Consider the following 20,875-nt stretch of genomic DNA (forward strand, 5'->3'; position numbering starts at 1 on the left):
GGGGATTGGGTGACTAGAGAAGGGGCTCTGGATCAGTCTCTAAGATATTTCTCTGGCCACAATGTCCACTACAGGGACGCTCTCTCTCTCTTTTCTAGGCCAAAAGAGTAAGTAAGTGACAAAGAAAAGCTTCTCTCTGGCTTTCAATTGCTGTTTGGTGTACAGTAAGAGCAGGTGGGGAGATAAGCAGGAAGTGTACTGGGTAACAACAGGAAGGCGCTAAGCAAACCACCCAGCTGCTGGTTAGGTTCTGTGACCAGCATTGCCTCTCCTCTGGGGCCTGATGCTTACAAGTGGTCTGGCCCCTTATTACTACTGAAGGAAGCAGGAATGGTTTGAGGAGTCAGACAGAGAAGGTACAGGTAAAGCCTGGTTGTGGGAGCAATCAGGGCCATTGGGTCCAAGGGGCCTCAGGAACTAGCTCCTGCTCAAAGCCCTGTTACAATCTTACCTTCTCTGTATCCCCCACAGTAAAGAGAACACTACATCAGTCTACCCCAGCACCTACCCTCTTAATCTCACAAACACCAAAACTAAAGTTGCCTGTTTATTGTTTTTCAAAACAAAACAAAAAAGACATTTAAAATTCCCCTGTGGTGGAAAGCTGAGTTGATGTGGCTGATCCAGGTTATCTCACAGGCTGTCTCAGGGAGCAATAGGTGCACTGGAGGGTGGGCTGTTGCCCTGGCAGGGTGGATGAACACTTGCACCAGGGCTGGCATCAGAAGAGCTGCAAGCCAGTTTTGAGCCCATGCAGCTGTCCCTGGCTCCAGAGAAGGCCCTCGAAGTTGCTGTTGCTGCTGTTGCTGCAGTTGCCACTGCTGACACCACAGCTCAGGCCCAGGGTGCTGAGGAGAGAGTGGGAGGTCAGTCAGGGAAGGAGACCACTCTAGACTCTAAAGGGGCCAAGAGTGCTTGACATGTGTGTCGGTGGGAGGAAGGGGAGCAGCCCACACTCCTGCCTGGCTTTACAAAGAGAGTGGAGCAAACCTGAGAAAAGACTTCAGATGAGCCCTAGAGGTGGCTCTGCCCTCTCCTCAACTGAGGAAGGGAGGGAGAAAGGGAGAAAACTTTTTAAATGAAGCTTTATGCACAGCCCCAGTACATAAACCAAATTAAAGTAGAGCTGTTTAGATTGAGGTCAAGTAAAGGGCCCTGCACCACCCTTCCCCTAGGAAGACATTGAAAGTAGCTGCCTTAACAGGGCCTCCTTCCAAGACCCTGGAACTTGGAGGCCCAGAGGACTCTGGACTGGATCCCTCCCACACCTACAGGTTAGTTAAGGGGCCCAATGCTAGGTCTGGGCTGTAGAACTAGGCTCAGCTCCCATCCCACAACTGCACGATTGTTCTAGGGATGGTAGCTCTGCCCACCCTCTCCCTGGCCCTGCTTACAACACTTGTTTCTCTCCTGCTTCCTGCAGGTCAAAGGTCCTTCCAACTAGATGAGGGTGACAGCTGAGAGCAAAGCCATCATCCTTACCCTCAGGAAGATCCATGGCTACGCTACTGCTGCCGAAAAAATGCTTAGAGATGATCTAGTCCCATGTCTTCCCATCACCCACAATCTTACAGACAAGGAAAATGAGGCAGAGATGAGAAAGGACTTGCCCAAGGCCACATAGCAAAGTCAGGGGTGTAGCTGAGACAAGGAACAGCGGTCTGATGCCCCTCTTAAGGGTAGAAGAAGCCTCCCTTTGTGTGGGAGTTGGGCGAAATAAGCTTCCTTCTTGATTGAACTGCCCATACTTCATCCTTGCTATCCTAGTACTTATCAAGTCAGCCTTACCCAAGGTCAAACTGGTTGGGATGAGGTGACAGGGAGCCTTTCTCTTTGAGACATGTGAACTCCACTCCCAACTACATACCCCATGGCTTCCCCAGCTGCTTCCTCTCCTCACCAAGAGGCCTGCTGCCCCCTAACCTCAGACAGAGTCTATGGCATTGCCTTGGGTCTGGCCTGCTTCTGGGGCCCCTGAGTTCTATAGCTCTCCCCCAGAATGCCCAGATGAAGAGGGCTCATGTCCCACGGCATGGGCAGGCATCACAGGGACAGATTCTTAATTCCAGGGGCCCGCAGGGGGGTCTCTCTCTGGTACTCACAGGATTTTTCCAGTCACAACGGCCCAGCATTCCGGAATGTACAGGCCCTCTGGATGGGCTCCTTTGTGTTACCAGCACAGCCCCTCAGCAAGGGCTGCTTGGTTCCTGGCTCCCTGGTGACCAGAAGGCTCCCAGGCCTGTGATCCAGAGGCAAGTTTCGAGGGAGAGCATGTAGCCCTGTGTAGGCCTTGCTACCAAGATCATTGTACAGTGCAGGAGGCCTACTGACTACTCTATGCACTTTAGACAAATCCTTTCCCTTTTCTGGGCCTCAGTTTTCTCCTCAGGAACATGAGAAAGCTGGATTAAAGCATCTGTTCTTGACCTTTTAGGAGTGGTGAACTCATTAGAGAATCTGTTGAAGGCTTTGGATCCTTCTCCCAAAATGGACACACACCGCCACCCCCCACCCACACACACACACAAACACATCCACCCACATGCACAAGATGGATGCAATCTGAGAGGGGTGCCAAACCAGCTCTGTGTGGCTACTTCACTGCCTCCTCACACTAAAGGCAGGGAGTCCTGGCAAGGGCCCAGCCAGGGATGGAACTTATTCTTCACTAAAGGCCCTGACTGAGGACAGCCACCTCCACCACCCATCCCACTTTGCCTCCTTCTCTTTCTCCCACAGATGGTAGAGAAAGGGGAGAACAATCTTGCTGCCATGGGCACTCACCCAGTCTTGCACATTGGGGGTTCCAGCCGCTGCTCTAGCACAGGTTGGTCCAAAAGATACATGGTGTCATAATTCTCCAGCATGAGTTCTGCTGGGTCCTCGGTCTGACCTGGCATTCGGCCTAGGGGGCATGTATCCCATCGCACATCTTCTGTGGAGCAAAAGGAAGTGGCAAGAGTGGGCTGATGAGATGGTTCTCTGACTGGCGCACAGGCCCACCCAACCTGACTATCCACCCACCCCATTCAGCCCACTCAGCACAGGTGGGATCTCTGGGGATCTCTGGCCTCACTTCTCTGTATCACTTCTCTTGAGCTCCTCTCCACTCAAGCACTCCACCACACATTCTTTATGGCCCTTCTTCCCTTCTATATGTTTATACACAAACACACACACTCACATGCGCACAACTACAAACAGTTCTGTTCCTCTCTATTCTTCTCCCACTTCCCCAGGCATGTTCTCACACAGACAACATCTTCTTCAGGTTTGGCTATATCACTGTCTCAACCTCTCACCCTATTTCCCCATTTGTGTATACACACACACACACACGTACAGGTCTGGATGACCCAGAATTCCCACAGCACCCCCAGTCTCAAACCCACTAATACTTCAAAATGTCTGAATGACCTGGATTTCCTACACATCAGTACACAATGTTCCCATCCCCCCCACCCCCGTTTGAATGTTATCTCCTTTCTTAATGGCCATGCCTGAAGAGAGACACACATACACCCATGCCCACGTCAGGGTGAACTGAGATATGCTCCCCTGTTCCCTGCACAAGAACTTCTTGTCTCCAGATGCACAAAGAACACCCCTCTTCTAGGAAAAAGCTATCTCATTGCACACCCCTAACAGCCACCCAAGTACGAACATGGAAGCACACACACCAAGCCAATGAACATCCCCAGTTTCACTCCCTGCCTCCCACACTTCTCATTCACTGGCTCACAAACCAGGACTCTTCATGTCCCTACTTCCCCACACATGTGCACATACACACAGAAAGAAATGGCAAAGGGGAGAAGGAAAGTATTAACGTCCTAGCCTTTCCACCACATTCACAATCTGCACTCCCCAACACACACATGCACTTTAGAATGAGTCATGCCAGGCACCCCCCCATCACCCTCTGTCCAATCATTTAGGTATCTTCCACACAGTATTATATTAAACCCCCCCCACCTCCCCATCTTACACAAGTGTATCCAATGTCTTCAAATGAAGCCTTCACTAGTGAGCTCCACGTGGATTCTGTTTCTGGCCTCCTGCATCTCCCTGGTTGGTACTCAAAGAATTCTCCATGTCATAATGCTCTTGGCATTCTGTAAAGTATCAACCCCGGACCAGCTTTTTATGTAACCCATAGAGAAGACCCTCAGGAAGGGCTGTTCCTCTGCCTGTATCCCTTTTCCCTGGTTCTCTTACAGAAAGCTGTGCCTATCTTAATGCCCTGTGATACAGAGAAACCTTCGAGCACTCCCCACAATGGCTCTGTCACTGACCTGGTCATCCCCCCATCACTAACATTCCCAACCCTGTCTACATCAATGTCCCTGCCTTTTTAGCCTACCACCCTTGCACATGTCCCCTCAGTGACAGCATGGACACACAGGCCACCTCTGGATGGCTGTCTAACTGCCTGTTCCCACTCCCCTCCATAGATCCCCACCTCATTGCTGCCACTTCTCTCACTCATGTATGGTCATACAGCTGCACTACAGTCCACTTAACCATACTTTCTCCTTTCAATGCCCCTACTTTTCTCTCTCACACTTATGCACACATACACACAAATTCTGCCTGTGTCAATTCCCCTCCCTATCATTTTGTTACAGTTTGTCCAGCAGGTATAGGCACACACTCCCTCACACACACACAGTTAGTAAACACATCCCCCCACCCCTGACACCAGTGGCCTTTATGCCCCAGCCCTTCACACCCAGGCACAGCTGTTCTCCCTCCTTTCCCCAGGATCCAGCATGCAGGCCATACTCCTGCCTTTAGTGTGCATGCACACATATATGCCCATGCAAACACAACAGACTGTTCCAACATTCCTTTCAGGTCTCCCTACCTCAAAGTTCTTGCTCTTTAACCTAAACCAAGATACTCAAAAGACCACCCCCTCAGGGGAGCAGATTTCTATCATCAACCCTCCCTGTACCTTCCTCTTAGTTTTAGTCTCACTAACTTGTTTGCTCATCTAAAAACCACAGCACTCATTCTCTCTTTTGATTTCATTTCCAGTATCTGACTTAATGCCCTGGGTTCTTTCTTTCTAACACACACAGCAGAATTCTGTCTCACCACTACCCAGCATTCATGTGTGTATGTGCATGTGCGTGTGTGCACGCGCAGACACACACACACACAGAAAATGGGGCAACCCCTTCAGGTCCCCTCCTTCTGTGGGAGTTTTCTGTCCTCAATAAATCCTGCTTTCTCACTTAAAAATAAATAAATAAATAAACTCAATTAAAAAAAATACTATCTCACTGTAAGTGAAAAACATCTGCATAACCATATACATATACACTCCCTATTTCTCACTTTCTCCTGACTTTCACTGCCCACACCATCCACTCAGAATGTGTTCTCTATATGGAGCAGCCAGCAGCCTGACTGTGCTCCCTGGTACTTACATGCTCCATCCTAAGGGGGAAGGAAGCCAGCTGTCATCCTTGCACTGGGCTGCCTCACAGGCTTGCCTCACACTGACTACCTCCTGCTACTTTTCATCTCTTCTAAGGGTGAAGGGAAGCATTAAGAGCAATCCAGAGAGGGAAGAAATCTAGTGTGGGGAGAAAGTGGGTATCAGACTTTTTACCTGAGCTAACCTGCCACGCAGAGCCCTGCAAAGCTCCTCTTTTCTGGGCCAGGACCCTGGCATTCTCAGTAGTGGGGGACTCCTGTCCCACAGAGAAATGTCCCACTTCCATTCTGTCTTCATCATCATCATCGTCGTCATCATCATCGTCATCATCTTCGTCATCTTCCTCATCATCTTCGTCATCATCTTCATCATCTTCATCATCATCTTCGTCATCATCTTCATCTTCTTCTTCCTCCTCTTCCTCCTCCTGGTCATCATTTTCTTCATCCTCCTCTTCCTCCTCTTCCACCTGGTCTTGCAAGACCTCTTTCTCCTGCTTCTCCTCTTCTTTGACATCATTAATACTACCCTGCTCCTCCTGCTGCTGGACCTTTCCTTCAGACCCAAAGCTGGAGCTGGCTGGTTTGAAGGTCCAGTACAGGCTGTCTAGTGTATATGGAGACTTCCCAATGGTGGAGGCCTGGGAGCCCTCCTGCACCAAGCTGTTTTCTCCACTCTGGGTATAAATGGAACATATGCGCAGCAGCTTTTCCTGCTCCTTGTCTGGCAGGACCTGCCCCATGGCTTTGAAGATGCTGAGCAAAGGGAGGGACAAGGTAGGAAAAATTCAAAATCTTAAGCAACTGCATACCCCAATACTCCAGGGTTTAAACTTGGTCTCTGACCTGCCTCTGAAAGGCAGGGCAGTAGGGCAGACAGAACATAGAAACAACCAGGACCATGGACCCTGAACAAGCTCTGGTTCATCTCTGTGCTTCAATTCCATTCTCAGTAAAATGAGGGCAATAAGTTGTTGGGAACAGTAAATAAGAAAGCTCATATAGAAGGCCTGGCACAGTACCTGGCACATAGTGGGCATGCAATAAATGATAGCTATTAGCCTACACTGAAATACTATGCAAGTACACAAAACAGTCAATAGGCCAGCAGGGCTGGAAATGAGAATGGCAAAGCCCTCTCTCCTCTGGCCTAGCTGAGCAACCTGTTCTGAACTCCAAGGATATGTCTGAAAGTATGCTGGGCTCCTTCTGTGTGGACCACAAAGTGTGGTCCCTTCACAGGAGCAGCTACAGCCCAGCTAGAGTGAAGGAAAAGAAAAAAAAAAAGCAGTGGCTGACAAGGCAAAGCAGGATGTGGGAGAAAGGCCAGCTGAGCACTGTGGACCTACTGTGGGCACTGTGGGGCTGGGAGAGGCGGAGAGCACAAGGAGGACACAAGGGAGGGCTTTGTGCAGGAGGTATGGCACAGGAGGCCCAGAGGCAAGAGCCAGCACACTGTGGTGCTGTGTGTGGTGAGTAGCCCAGCTAGAGGGCACAGCCTGTGCTGAGGAGCTGTGGGAGGAAGAGAAGGCTGGGAAGGTAAGAGTGTGTGAGAGTGTGTGAATGTGAGTGTGAGTGTGTGTGTGTGTGTGTGTGTGTGTGCGCGCGCGCGTGTGTGTGTGTTGGGTGCGTGTGGGGGGGTGGGTTACCTGCCAACTCTCTGCACAGGTGGAGACTACATTTCTGAAGATCACCGTGTGGCAGCTGGCCCTGGGAAGGCTGGCCTGGACATGGCAGCCTGGAGGCAGGGAGACCAGGGAAGAACCTGTTCTCACAGTTCAAGCCAGAGTCAGGGAGGGCTGACCTCAGGCACTGGCAGTGGAGATGGGAGGGACAGTAGCTGTGAAGGACATACAGACACAGACAGCAGAGCTTGGTGACCGATGGCAAAGGCCAGGCAGAGGAGAGTTAAAGATGATGACACGGTGCACACAAAAGACGGAGCTAACAGCATAATTACCAACAGGTAGAGCCGCTGGGAAGGAGAGCTCCAGGGAAGCAAGAAGGCGAGCACCCCTCACACTGTCTCATGTAGAAATGGGCACCTAACAAGCATCTAGTCACTGCCGGACACATGGGAGAGGTGGAGGGATGGACAGTTCCCTTCTAGGTGTAATGAGTTGGAACCATGGGTGGTTCGCAGAGGGGACATAAACTCAGCGGACTATTTTCTCTCCGGTCACATGCAGACTGGTCATGTATGCATGATCCCTGGTCAGTTGGTGGAGGCAGGGCTGAGGGCCAGTAACTCAATTGGAAGACTGGGAAACCTTCTCTGAAGGGCTAATTTCATTCCAAGAGGACACTCGCTCAAATTAAATTGATATTGGCCGGCTGGGGAGAGCTCTCGAAAAACTTCCAGCTGTATCAGAGGAAAAGCCAGATAGAAACTCTTTGCCTTCTCACAATGATCCATTAGTGTGATTAATAATAAATATTCCCAGGCACTTGATACTGGCAAGATGCCTTATCACCAGTTTATTATTACCCACTTGCTGTCTCATGCTGTCTACTCTGACCACTAAGGTGCAGGGGTGATATAAATCTTAAAATAAATCCCCTTCCTGGGGTATGCCTGGTCACAGCTTGGGACTAAGAAGCTCACAGATTCAGGCTGATGGAATGAAGGTAGATTTTGGACTTGCACCACCTGGCCCAGATTCCTACCCCCGCCATCCAATGTCAACAAACCATATGCCTTTTGGGTAAGTCATGCCACTCCTCAGAGCCTAAAAAGCTTATCTGTCAAATAAGGGTATAATACCTCCACCTCCCAAGATTTCTATGTCAAATTAAATGAAATAATCTCTCCGAAAAAGCACAGCACCATGCCTGACACCTAATTGCCAGTGGTACCTTTTTCTTCTGCCCTCCAGGGAAAACAAAAGCCAAAATCTGTATGCATCTAATAACAGAAGCTTTCTGCAATAGCACAACCTCATGGAGCATTACAAAAGAGCATGGGACTAAGGACAGGCTATCTGGATTCTGGCCTCAGCTCTGACTTGCAGATTTGCTACTGATTTGCAGCATAATACATGGGCAAATGCCCTGTTTCTCACTCTGTGCTACGGAGTGATTAGGACTAGATTCAGTGATTATTCAGGAAAGGAAAGGTCTGTGCACAAGAAATCATACCCAAATGAACTGCTGTTACTGCTGGAATGTGTCGCATCCCTCTGGTACACTTGGGTTGGGAGATCTCTGTGGTCCAGACTTCCCCGAGACCAGTAGCTTTCACTCTGCAGGTACTTAGGATTAGAAAGTACCTTGAAGGCCACCTATCCAAATCTCTCCATGCTGCTCTTGTCACTCCCTTCCCCCCATTACACACACATGCCATGTTCCTTCTGGACTTGGAATCTTCCTTTAGTCTTTCTGCAGCTTGAATTGTTCAAATACTTCCTCTCTGATGCTCTTCCTGACTCCTCCAGGCCCTTTTGGTTCTCCTCCCAGTTTTACACAAACCCATGTCACTTCTAGTCTAGAATGCACACATCTGTTTATGTGACCATTTGATTCAGTCCCATCCCTGGAGGTCTTGCTTTGGCTGACTTTGTCTACAAGGTCACCTTTTTTTTTAATCTTAAAGTACCTCTTTTTAATCTTATAAATACCTCTGTGCCCTAAATGCCAGCAGGGTTTAAGCAAGACTTTTAGACTCAATAGAGGCATCCAGACTTCTACTCCATTCATTCCTCAGGCACAGGATCAGCTCCCAAGAACTGCACTGCTGGCAATAAGACAGCAGAGCACAGTTCAGTTCAGTGGTGTTTAGTGGGGCCTGTTTGATGCCTGGATTTATATAGTGGGATAGGGCACAGACAGCTAATACAGAATCATTGCTCTTGAAAAGCTTACTCTGACAGAGGGGAACTCTAGGGGAAGTAGACATGGCAACACAAAACCTCAGATTTGGGAAGTATTCATGAGTCAACAAGAGAGAGTAGATGGTGCTGCCACCGAGTGAGACAGGGAAGAGGAGGAAGACCACGTAGAAGTTGAGGTGGGGAATAAGATGACCAATTCTCTTTTGGTCACAGTAAGATGCCTGTGAGACATCCAAGGGGAGATGTCCAACATGCAATCAAGTATAAGAGGCTGAATCTTGGGGGGAAAGGCCTTGGCTAGATAAAAGAGATTTGGGCCTCAGCACTTTATAGAAACTAGTAATAAACACAGGCATTTCCAGGAGGCAGTGGTAAATAGCAGCAATGCAGAAGACACAGAGACTGACAGGGCCCACTGGATTTGGTAATAAAGAGATCAAAGCAACTCTGAGGGTGAATGTCAAATTATAGAAGATTGAAGAGTAAGAGGGGAGTGAAGAAAATTAGAGTGCTGAATGTAGATTATTCTTTTGAGGTGTTTTGATGACAGGGTAGGCAGTGATAAACTGGTGATAACCCAACAGAGTGATGCAGGGTCAAAGGAGATTTTGCTATTATTGTTGTTTTGTTCTAAGATGAGAAAAACTAAGGCACATTCATAAGTTGAAGATCAAAGCCCAGCAGAGCAAGGAAGAGGCTGGGGTGAAGCCTCAACAATGCTGGCAGATGTGGCTCCACAGCACAGGTGGAAAAGCAGGCTTTGAGGTGGGGCAAGGCCACCCCATCCTTGAGACTGGCAAGGAGGTTGAGTGAAGCTACAGATCAGTTCACAAGGGCTGGACCTCAGGTTGAGGAGGCTCTGCTGGATGTTGCTTCCATGTGCTCAAGAAAGCTGGGAGAAATGGAGGAGTGGGAGTGGCTTGAGGTGACTGGTAAGGGTTTAGAATTGTGAGGAGAAAGTGGTCAGAAGACAAGTAAGAATTCAGAAAAGCAGAACTGAGGACTGGCCTGAGATTAAAAAATCACACCTCTGCAGTGGCAGCAACCTGCAAGGCTATATTGTTTTCTCCAGCAGAGTTCAGTTACTTGGGCTGAGGAGGAGGGGAAGCAGAATAGGTCAATCCCAGGTTGGAGATTTGCAAGTCAGATATGGCCAAAGGATGGACAAAACTGTGGTTGCTGATGAGTGGCTAAAGTGATCAACCAGACAGGGCCAAGGAGAAGCAAGGTCAAGGGAGGTATGAAATGAAGAGATGGAGGTCTGGATGCAGGCAAAGAGCAGATATTATGAGGTGCTAGGGTAAAAGCAAGGACAAGAGGTGGTGGTCACCCAGTGGGATGCTGGGATATCAGCTTTCAGAGGTCAAACAGCTCTGAGTGATGCAAACAGGCTGCTTAGTACAGTACAGAATGAAAGTCATTGGAGCTAGGGAGCTGAGGAGTGTCAGGTGGGTCACCCAAATGAAACACATACTGCTCCAGAAAGCAGGAAAATAACCAAGTGCTAAAGGCTTCCATGAGTATGAGGGGAAATGGCTCAGTGTCAGGAAATGACAGAGAAAAGGGAAGGGAAAAAACAAAAGGTATTTACCAGATCAGTGCAATATTAAATTTGACCATGGAACCCAGGATGGATTGGGTAAAGGAGACTCACAGGAAGTATGGGCACCAATGATAGGTTGGGTCAGAGTTAGAAAGATTTTTGAATGTCAGGCTAAGAAGTCTAGATTTCACCAGGAAGGCAAGAGGGAGCAACTGAAGGTTGCTGAGCGATTATCTGAGGAATACTTTGGGAAGATAATAGAGAAGACAGTACTGGGCTTGGAGTCAGAAGACCTGAGTTCAATTATAAACAGCAGCTACCATTTACTGTGCACTTACTCTGTGCAGGCCACTGTGCTAAGCACTCTAGGGGAACTGTCTCATCCATTCTCATGCTGGACTCAGTTCAGCTGGGTCTTAAGCTATACGACCTTAGGCAAGTAGTACCCTACCCATTCCTTCTCTGGACTCAGTTCTCCCATTTGTCAACGGGAGAGGGACTGGGCTAGATTGTCTTGAAAAGGGCCCTTCCAACTCGGTCTTTCTAGGGCTATGTGGCTCTGAGGCTTGCAGGGTCTCACTCTCTTACCAGATGGAATTCAAGGGACTTACAGCTGAAGGAGTTGGGGGGTGGCCCAGCAAGGTGAGCCTAAGCAGGACTCAACCACCTGGGGCCAGTCAAGGGAGATGGAGCAATTGAACAGCCTCCAGCTCCTTCTTGCTTCCCACTGGCTTGCAGAAAATCGGCGAGCATTCCGTCCTGAGAGAGAAGAGAGGGCCTAAGAAAAAGGAACCAGTGAGCCCCCCACCCAACATTTCACCTCAGAAAGTTTGGCTCTGTCCCTCCCCATCTCCCCAGACTTCCTACCTATACCTCCCAACTGCTCAAAGCATTCAGGGCACTTTGCCCCAGCCCTGACTTGGCTCTGAGAAGAAAAGGAAGAGGGAGATTTGTCCACTGCTGCCGTGGGGCCCTCTTGGGCAAACCTAAACCTTTAACAAAGGAGGTGTTTGCCTGGTGCTTCTTAGCAAACAGCTGAGGACAGTGGCAGAAGCTCCTGCCTGGGCTGCCTTCAGCCCTGAGGCTACGACTAGTCTCCCTCACCAGTCTTGGTGTTGGCCACGATCAGTTCAACGGTCCATCTGAGGATGTAGGTGGGCCGGATCCCGCTGTCCCCCAAAGCTGGCAGCTCAGAGAGCATCCTCTCCAGCAGGGCCTGCGTGAAGGTCTGGGAGTGCAGGCCCCTAAGCAGGGGCTGCCAGAACTGAGAGAACGGCTTTGGCACCAAGATGTCATTCAAGTCCACGTTTTCTGGTTTGTAAGGGACACCCATTGGGGGAGGGGCAATGGGAAGGAGACAGCAAGAGAGAGAGCAAAGAGAGAGCGAGAGCGAGACAGAGAGAGAGAGAGAGAAACGGAGAAAGAGAGAAAATGTGTGTGCGCGCGCAAGCCAGCCCCAACAACAAAAGAGTTGCCACCGCAGAACAGAAGGAAAGAGAAAAGCAGAACAGCAGGGAAAAAGAAACCAGTTAGTATCTGGCAACCAACAACTGACTCAAAATAATGTACAAACGAAAAAGAGTTCTGGTTCTAGCTTCAGCTTTGTCAATAACTCACTGTGTGACTTTGGGCCAGTACTTTCCCCTCTCTGGACCTCAGTCTGATCATCTGTAACATGAGGATGTTGGACTAGATGACCTCACAAGGCCCTTCCAGTTCTACTGTTCTAGCTCTCTAGCTAGTGACTAAATCACAATTAACATGGTACAATAATGGCATTAAGATTCCCTCCCCCAACCTCCCCCCACCCAATTCCGGATCACCTAAGGATAGGCCCACAACTACATATTAGTAGGGCTACCTGTTCTCCTCAGCCAGGATGGCTGAGGGGTTCTGGAGGCCATGGAATAGCAGGAAACAGACTTTGCCCTCGAGCCTAGAGCCTCCCAGTCCACCCCTGGTATTCCTGCCCAGAAAACAGAACCCCAAGACTGCAGTGAGCTCCTAGGACCCTACCTTCATAGTCTATCTGCAAAGCTGCCAACTGCTCAAATGTGGGAACGAGAAAGCCATCATCCAGAAAAGCATCCAGCACAGCCTCCCTGGAACAAGAGAAAACTAGTTTACTAAACTAAAACTGGCAAAGACACTTTCTTACTCCCTCACCCACCCCCAAGGCAACTAATGTCTTTGGCTCCAGTGGCCAAAAAGCACAGGGGCAGGGGCAGGCGGGTAGGTAAGTAGGAGTGGGGAGGAAGATACTTGACAGTTGGATCTTAGGCTTCAGGGTCCTGGGGCAGGAGCTGGGCCAAAAGCTAGGATCAGTGGATTTTAAAAACACATTTACAAAGCACATGCTGATCAAAGGCCTATAATGAGTGCAGTAGCAACTGAACAAGCCTCAAAACACAAATAGAGAAAAGTCCTAGGTCTAGAGAGGAAGGAGTTAAATGCCTAGGATCATGGGGTCTTTTAGACTTCAGTTCCTGCACGGTCTTTTTGTTTCTCTTGACCATTCTCCAGTCCCCTACCCTTCTCCTTCTTCCTGACTGCCTTTAGATTTTAAAAGTAGAAACCCTGGGGACCTCAATTGCTGGACCAAATATGATCCATAGGCCTTATTACTAGGGATTCTAAGAACCCAGAAAAAAGTTAGAGGGTTTGCAAGAGTGGGCTATAGGGGTAATCTCTCATCCCTATCTAGCTCAAACCAACACTAGCAACAGCAAGCTGATTCCTCCAGAGCTAGCAGCTCCCCAAAAGGCTCTCTGCCATAGTTCGGATATTTATCCTCTTCAAATCTCATGTTGAAATGAGATCCCCAATGTTGGGAGTGGGACCTAACGGGAGGTGTTTGGGTCATAAGGATGGATCCCTCATTAATGGCTTGTTATCAACCTCACCGTCATGAATTCTCACTCTATTAGTTCCCACAAGAGCGGACTGTTTAAAAGAGCCTGGCACCTCCCCGTTTTCCTTCCTTTCTCGCTATTTGAGCTCTGCATACACCAGCTCCCTATCACTTTCTGCCATGAGTGGAAATAGCCTGAAGCTCTCAATAGAAGCAGATGCTGGTGCCATGCCTCTCGTACAGCCTGCAGAACCATGAGTCAAACAAGTCTCCTTTCTTTATAGACACTCTCTTAGCTGACCAGGTCTAGACAGGGAAAAAGAGCTCCAAGGTGCCCCAATGCCTGGAGGGTCGACATACTCAGAACGCTCCCTCCAACAGACCAGGCTGGAGAAAAAATAGTTGCCCTCCCATCCATCTCCTTGAGTCAGCATCCAAGAATATTTAAAGCAGACAACCAGCTGTCTGCTCAGCCCTACCAGGCAGACACTACAGTGTAGGGCCACAAGGATAGTTTTCCTAGCTGCTAAGGGGGCCATCACCCATTCTTTTGCCTAGGGGTAGAGCCAAAAAGCCTAGGCTGGACAGACACTGATAAAATACCTTTGGAACTAGTATGCTGGGAATGAAGAGAAGAGTCCAGGAGCAATCCCAGCCTACACTGCAGGCCCACTCTGACACCTACACCACCTATCTACACTCTATATAACATTACAGATTCCTTCCAATCTCTTTCTAGCAAGGAAGGTCTAGCATTGTCTCCACAGGTTCTTAATGGAAAATTCCCCAAAGCCCTTTCTAGATGAATTTAGGTAGAAAGCTTTCCCCCACCCCCAGAGCTAGGTAGGAGAAAGAAGAATGAGTAGAGAGATACTATTTGTCTGCTATAGACTGAGCTGAGCATTATTTGTAGGGAAAAAAAAGCCCACGGCCATAGAGAGGGAGAAAAAGCTTTTTTTAGGGGCCCCGAGAAGGCCCCTCCTCTGTCCTCCTAACCATGACTATCCAAGGGATGCTGATACCCTCTAACAGCAGATCAAAAGACTAGCAATGACCACCATATATCTTTCACTTCAAACTTGGACAAGGGCTAGCTAGGCAGTGAGATGGTAAGGATCAAGGGTTTCTCTCAGCTGTCAAGAGCTCCAAGTCCCACCTGACAGAAAGAAACAAAGCTGGCCAGGGGATGGATGACAGTGGACATTCCTGCCTCTGGCCACTGTAGAGACTCAAAATAGGAAACCCCCACCTGATAGCCAGCAGGGCTAGGAGCAGAGGAGTTGTGTCGAATACAGGGTTACTGTGTGTAGGGCCAGGATTACCCCTGATATTTTGTACAGCAGAGGTTGACAAGCTAGGATATAGAAACCAATTTAATGAGGCTGCTACCCTCTACCTTAGAGAATATACCGCCCCTAGTTACCTAGTTACACACCTGTTCTCCCATGTAATGCCTTTGAGCTCTGCCAGGATGCATTCTACACGTGGGGACGAGTTATTCCATGCCTTAATGGCCTGAGGTAAATGCCTAAATTTCTCCAGCACCTGCCAGCAAAGAGGGTCCCATCAGAAGGCTGATTCTGCCAGGTAACTCACCCCTACCCCTTCAGAATTCCTTCCCATAGGACCTTTCAGCACTGCCCGCAGGGGTTAGGGAAGGGCCTGTAGGGATGAGCCCACAACTCCCATATTGCCCCTGCAACTAAAAATAACTTGATCCTCAAATGCCAGACTTTCTTTCCTCCTCCCTCCCTTCACTCACTGAATTTCCTATGAGTAAATACTGAGATTTCCAATGGGAGCATTTGATTGGAGATGGCAGAGACTCTTGGGCCATGGGAAAAGGGGTGAGGGAAGACAATGGGTAATAGAAGAAAGAGAATTGGGAGACCCAGGTTCTAATCCTGGTTCTATCATTTACTGTATATGTCACCTTGGGCCTGTCCCTTCACTCATCTATGGCTTCAATTTCTTCATCTGTGAAAAGGGGAGGGTTGAGCTAAATGGTATCTGAGCTACCTTCTTTCCTACTAAGACAGCACCCCTTGGGCCCATCTAGGAAAGCTCTTGGGCCCCAACTGCTGGTCCGCTGTGGAATTGCAGGGCTGTGCAAGTACCCATTCCCAGTTGTTTCCTACAGTGGAGCAGATTATCCACAAACTTCATCATCTGCTCCTGTTGGACGGTGTGGAAGATCTGCCAATTGGACTCTGTTCCTCTTGTCTCCTTCCTAGTTTCCCCCACTGTCTTTCTAAGATGTTCCCTCACGCTTTGCCACTTTTCTTTCAAATTCCTTCTCAAGACTTCTCTTGGGTAACTGGCAGGAGGGAAGAAATGGCTGATGCATATGACAGCACACCAAGTCAAGGACACTTTCTTACCTTAAACTGTTCCTCTTCATAGGACACCAGCAGTTCTCGGGCTCTTTCTGAAAACAGAATGGGGAGACAGATAGGATTGCCAGCCCAGACCACTGCTCCTACTGGGATTCTGGGCCCCTCTCACTTCATGTCTTGAGTTGTAAATTGGGAATTAGAATTCCTTCTCCTACTACTTCACTGGGCTCAAGAAAGATGGTTTGTGATAGCCTCATGTGACTACAGAAGCTAGCTAGGAAGACGGTTTATGACAGTAATTTTTTAAGCTAGGACCTACTTACCACAGCCACAGATGAAATGCCAAACACGGGAAATAACCAGTGCTAATTCTAAGCCTGAGCCTTCTGGGCTTGTGAGCACCTCTCTGTCCCCCAAAAAACACCTACCATATAGTTCTTTATGTCTCAGAGCCTTTTGGCAATGAGAATCCAGCTCTTCGCTGCCTTTGCTGTCTCCATCAGCCCTGACATCTGACTCTCCACATTTCCCACAGTCCTGAGGCTCTGGTTTCTGTTCTGTGACATCATCAACAACAATTTTCTTATCTTCCTCTTGGTCCTCTTCATCCGTCTCTTCCCTGTCCTCCTCCAATTCCCAGGTCTCTCTCAGGCTATTCTCCAGTTGGCGGCACCAGTAGGTCTTCTGGAGCCAATCCAGGACAAAGTAGCAGCCTAGAAAAGGGGAAGCAAGCAGTGTCATAGGACTCACTGCAGGCAAACAGCTACCAAGTCTCCAGCATCATCTTGGGAACATTACAGGAAGGCCCCAGGGGAGAGGCTTGGCTCCAAAACTCAAATCTCAAATATCCAAAAGTAGCCTCTCTTCTCACTCTGGGTTATACCCTTGTTCTTTGCTTTCTCTTGCTTACCAGCACCTTTCCTAGAAAGAAAAAAAAAAAAACCTAACACTGGACTTAGAGACGGGATGCTAAAAACAGCAAGGGCTAGTAAGTGGGAGAACTGGGAGCCAGCCTTACTAGCTAGTTACATGGCCTTGGCCAAGTCTCTTTCCTTTTCTAGATCTCATCATAAAGGGTAAGACTAAATCAGGGATTCCTAATTCAGATGGGGTGAGTGTCCAAAGAACTCCTGGGTTCATGACACTTTTGACTGAGCATGCCTCTCAACCCATCCCCCTCCCCCACTAGGATGAGGTGGGTGAAGCTAATGAGGCACTACCTCAGGCACAAAACTTAAAGGGAGACCAAAAACTTCTAGTTAAGGTATCGCAACAGGATCAAAACAGTGCCCTGCCAAGCCATGTTGGAGCCTGAAGCAAAAAAAGAAATCAGTAATGCTAATCCTGCTTTATTTAAAATTTTGATATTTTGATCACCATGGATTTTTCCACATTAAAATGTTACTTATCTTGATTACTGAACTTTTGACCCTCCCCCCTTAAATGTTGTGCCCAAGGCAAGCATCTCACTTGTCTCACCCTAGTCTTGGCCCTGACCCCAGGTGGAGACCCTCCTCCTTATCCCTCTACCCCCAGTGCCACCCAGCCCAGGCCCCAGGCTTAATTACAGTATACCCCCTGCTGACTCACCTCGGCGGCAGTCATTTATATGGGGCATTTTCTTGTGGGTCAACTCATGGCGAAGTTCAACGATCCAATCTGGAATGTTCACCTGATTATAGGGAAGAGTGTGAGTATGGAAATTATAAAATATTAAAGCTGGAAGAGACCTAGAGATTAATTATCCCGACCAACCCCACCTCCATTTTACAGCTACAGAAACTGAGGTTCTGAGAGAAGATTCCAGTCTTAGAAGCAGAGCCTAAATAAAAAACCAAGTCTCCTGATTTTTTTACTGGTCTGTTGAGGTGGCCTTAAAAATCACCTCCCCCAACCACTGACCACCATCCTCCAACAAAGAGATCACCTTCTCCAGACTCCTTCTGCTTTGTCCCTCTTCCTTGGGTACCCTTTACCTCTGCCTTCTCTCAAACCTCCTCAAGGAAGTGCCAATGACTGAGAACATGCCTGCCCTCTGGGCCTCTGCACACTTCACATACTCACTCAGGGCAGAAATGTCTGGTATTTTCAGGCTGCTTGGCTGAGCTGTCTCCTCTCTCTGACTGTTAGTGCTCGGAGGGTAGGTGCTGTGACTGCTACCTTGTTCCTGGCCCCACCCAGTGGTATATTCAGGCTCCTCAGCTTCACTGGGCTACTCCCAGCAAGCTGGGAAGGTCAAGTCCTCTGAGATACCAGTAATGAGCAAGGGAGAAATTCTGCTTCTTTCAATCTGGAAGCTGAGGCTCTGGGATTCTTGCTGGGCTTAGCTGGTAGTGATGGGATGAGCTAGTATGACTGTGTGCCCACATTTACCCTCATGCCCCATTTAGTAAGCCCAATTGGAGAGAGAGAATCAAGCAAGCACTTTATCATACGCACCTCCTGAGCCAGACACTTGAGGGGGAGCTTGGGAAACTTTGTCTTCCTCTCAGAGATAAGGTTCACAAACCTGAGGTTGGGGGAGAAATAAGTGGCACAGCCCAAGGAACCATTTTACTCCAAACACCCTGCTGAGTTACTGACACCTTGCATTTCCACAATTTTTCCACTGACTGTTCTGTCCTGATGTTTGTTGTCACCCAGATCAGGGACAGTTCCATCCACGCCAACATTTACTGAGAGTCTGACCTGTACTGAAGTTATACACATGAACAAGACACTGCTCTGACCTTGAAGACTTAGGTCTAAAGTAAATAATCATGACATAATATAAAATATGTCATAAATGCTATAACCAAAGGAGTACATCAGATGATAATGGGGAACACAGCTAAACAATGGAGAGAGTAATAAGAAAAAGGGAGGATCTCAAGGTAGATAAGGGGAACAGTATGTAAGATGAGCAAAGATGTTGACAGGTGAGAAAATTCAGCGGCAACTTTTTTTTTTTTTTGATGTGTATGAAACAGCTAGAACCACTGTGAGTCACTTTGTAGGAAAGGAACCCCCACAACTCAGCAACCTTTCAGTGTTCAAGGGGAAGAGAAAGGGAAAAGGATGGTGCTACGTATAGATAGGGACAGGGTTGCAAAGTCCACATTAAATTGCTGCCAAGGACACTGAACCATTCAAAAGTTCCTTTAGGTGAGGAGTTAAAGGAGAAGAAAAAATATCAGACCGTCAAGAGACCCACAGAAATCACCTGGTCTGAACCCCCTCCCCCATATTCCAAGAAGGAAAGAAAAATGGAAGAGAGAAAGCTTTCAGGAAAAGAGAAGAAAAAGGGGAATGTGTGGACAAGGATACCAAAAGCTGTCAAGTCAAGCAAATTATCACAGGCTGACCCACACTCATAGACACACAGGATTTTGCTTCAGATAGCACCTGAAGCCAAGCTTTGTTTATCATATGTCCCCCCACCCAACTCCTCAACACCAACCCCCAGTCCTACCCCATGCAGGTCTTACCTGACCAATGCCATGCCATAGAGCAGTCTAAGTTCATCAGTGCCCAAGCCACCAGTTACATCCATGAGCTTACAGCGTATCAGGTCAGCAGTAGAAGCCACTGCCAGGGGGAGTTCGTTGCCTAACCTAAAGGGCCACAGTCCAGCACCATCATAAAGATCCCTTACACTGGTCCACCCTCCACCTCAGAATCTAGATTGTTGTAGGCTATCCCGATCATATACTGGCTCAAGAATGCATGAACAGACACAAAACAAGAAGGCGGGAAGGGAGAGGATAATGTCCATGGAATCCAACAGTATATAGGGAATAAAGGGTTAACTAGGCTATACACAGGACACTTAACTGCTAAACTGTAAATCAATAGTTAGGTGGAACACTTAGAAAGGAACACTCCTTCCTTTCGCCCAGAAACCTTCAACCCATTCAGCCTGAGTAGCCTCTTATTACTTGTTAGTTTGCCCCCAACTCAATCTTACCAACTGGACTGAAGCGCCCCACTCAAACATGGGTTTGCAGGCAAGACTGTTCTCCCTAATTCAGACTGGAAATTCACCCTAGGGTGCTAACCAATTCCTTAAGCCCTGGCTCAGACCCCACTGGTCCCTCTGGCACCGTCCCCAAGTTGGGAAGTCGTTTTGCGGAGGTAAGGGATAATATGACAAGAGCACTGTTGATGTACAACCCCTTGCTTTCCATTCACAAACGGGATTAGTCTGAGCTTGGCTGCAGCTTCCCCCCAGGCATTTGGGAGAGGGGAAACATTAGACGACTTAGGGAAAGACTAGAGAATCGTGTCCTACAGAAATTCGACAAAGAAAGAGGTGAGGCGCCACTAGAATGCAGCCAAGAGGGTCGAGTCCACCGGTTTACCTGCTCCTCCACACGGTGATACGGTTCAGCGCGTCCCTCTGCAACTTATGGTCGTCACAGAAAAGATAAACCGTCACCTGGTCCCACTCGGCCCTGCTGAGCCAGGCGACCACGATGCTGTGGGTCCAGAGTGGCGATGACCCTTTCCCTTTGACACGCTTTCCGTACCACGCACTCCACACGAGATCCATACCCCGGGGACCCAGACTTAGCCCGGCCCAGGATTCCCACCAGACACAGGATTCAACACCAGGCCCTGTGCCACGGAGCTCTGCACAGCCCTCGGCTCAACGTGCTACCCTCACTCCAAACCGCCGCTGCACCAGCAGCCAATGGGAAGGCGTGACTCCTACGCAAGCCCGCCTTCTAGCGTCAGCGTGGCCAATCGGAATGTGAAAGTTGGAAGCCGCCCTACTTACATGCAGGGTTACAGCCTCGCCGACCGGAAGTGTTCTTTTCACAAAGCTTCCCTACCAGGTGCAAGTATTCAGTCTCAAGGTTCCGCCAATTTCCTCGTTGATAATGAGCTT

The 20,875-nt window shown here is 48.7% G+C and overlaps 1 protein-coding gene across 1 annotated transcript; it reads right to left on the bottom strand.

Moving 5' to 3' along the window:
- Positions 1 to 534: 534 nt before the first annotated feature.
- LAS1L (LAS1 like, ribosome biogenesis factor) lies at positions 535 to 20,672 on the bottom strand. Its single transcript, XM_021709484.1, has 15 exons — positions 20,346 to 20,672; positions 19,473 to 19,598; positions 18,445 to 18,514; positions 17,596 to 17,677; positions 16,434 to 16,718; positions 16,051 to 16,097; positions 15,105 to 15,214; positions 12,835 to 12,920; positions 12,436 to 12,486; positions 11,923 to 12,129; positions 11,430 to 11,577; positions 5,832 to 6,201; positions 5,621 to 5,741; positions 2,785 to 2,935; positions 535 to 848 (listed from the first exon to the last, which is right to left on the bottom strand). Exons 1-15 carry the CDS (start codon positions 20,534 to 20,536, stop codon positions 722 to 724), a joined length of 2,172 nt encoding a protein of 723 aa, XP_021565159.1. The 5' UTR covers positions 20,537 to 20,672; the 3' UTR covers positions 535 to 721.
- Positions 20,673 to 20,875: the final 203 nt, after the last annotated feature.

The sequence above is a fragment of the Carlito syrichta genome, unplaced genomic scaffold, assembly GCF_000164805.1.
Source record: "Carlito syrichta isolate Samal-C Ts95f unplaced genomic scaffold, Tarsius_syrichta-2.0.1 Scaffold238107, whole genome shotgun sequence".
Lineage (NCBI taxonomy): Eukaryota > Metazoa > Chordata > Mammalia > Primates > Tarsiidae > Carlito > Carlito syrichta.

Excerpts from the sequence above, each read along its gene's own strand:
- LAS1L (XM_021709484.1), bottom strand. The coding sequence starts at position 20,536 with ATGGATCTCGTGTGGAGTGCGTGGTACGGAAAGCGTGTCAAAGGGAAA. Across the intron at positions 15,215-16,050 it reads ATGAAGAGGAACAGTTTAAG|GTGCTGGAGAAATTTAGGCA; the intron begins GTAAGAAAGTGT and ends CTTTGCTGGCAG. Across the intron at positions 5,742-5,831 it reads AAGATGAAGATGATGACGAA|GAAGACAGAATGGAAGTGGG; the intron begins GATGATGATGAA and ends GATGATGATGAT.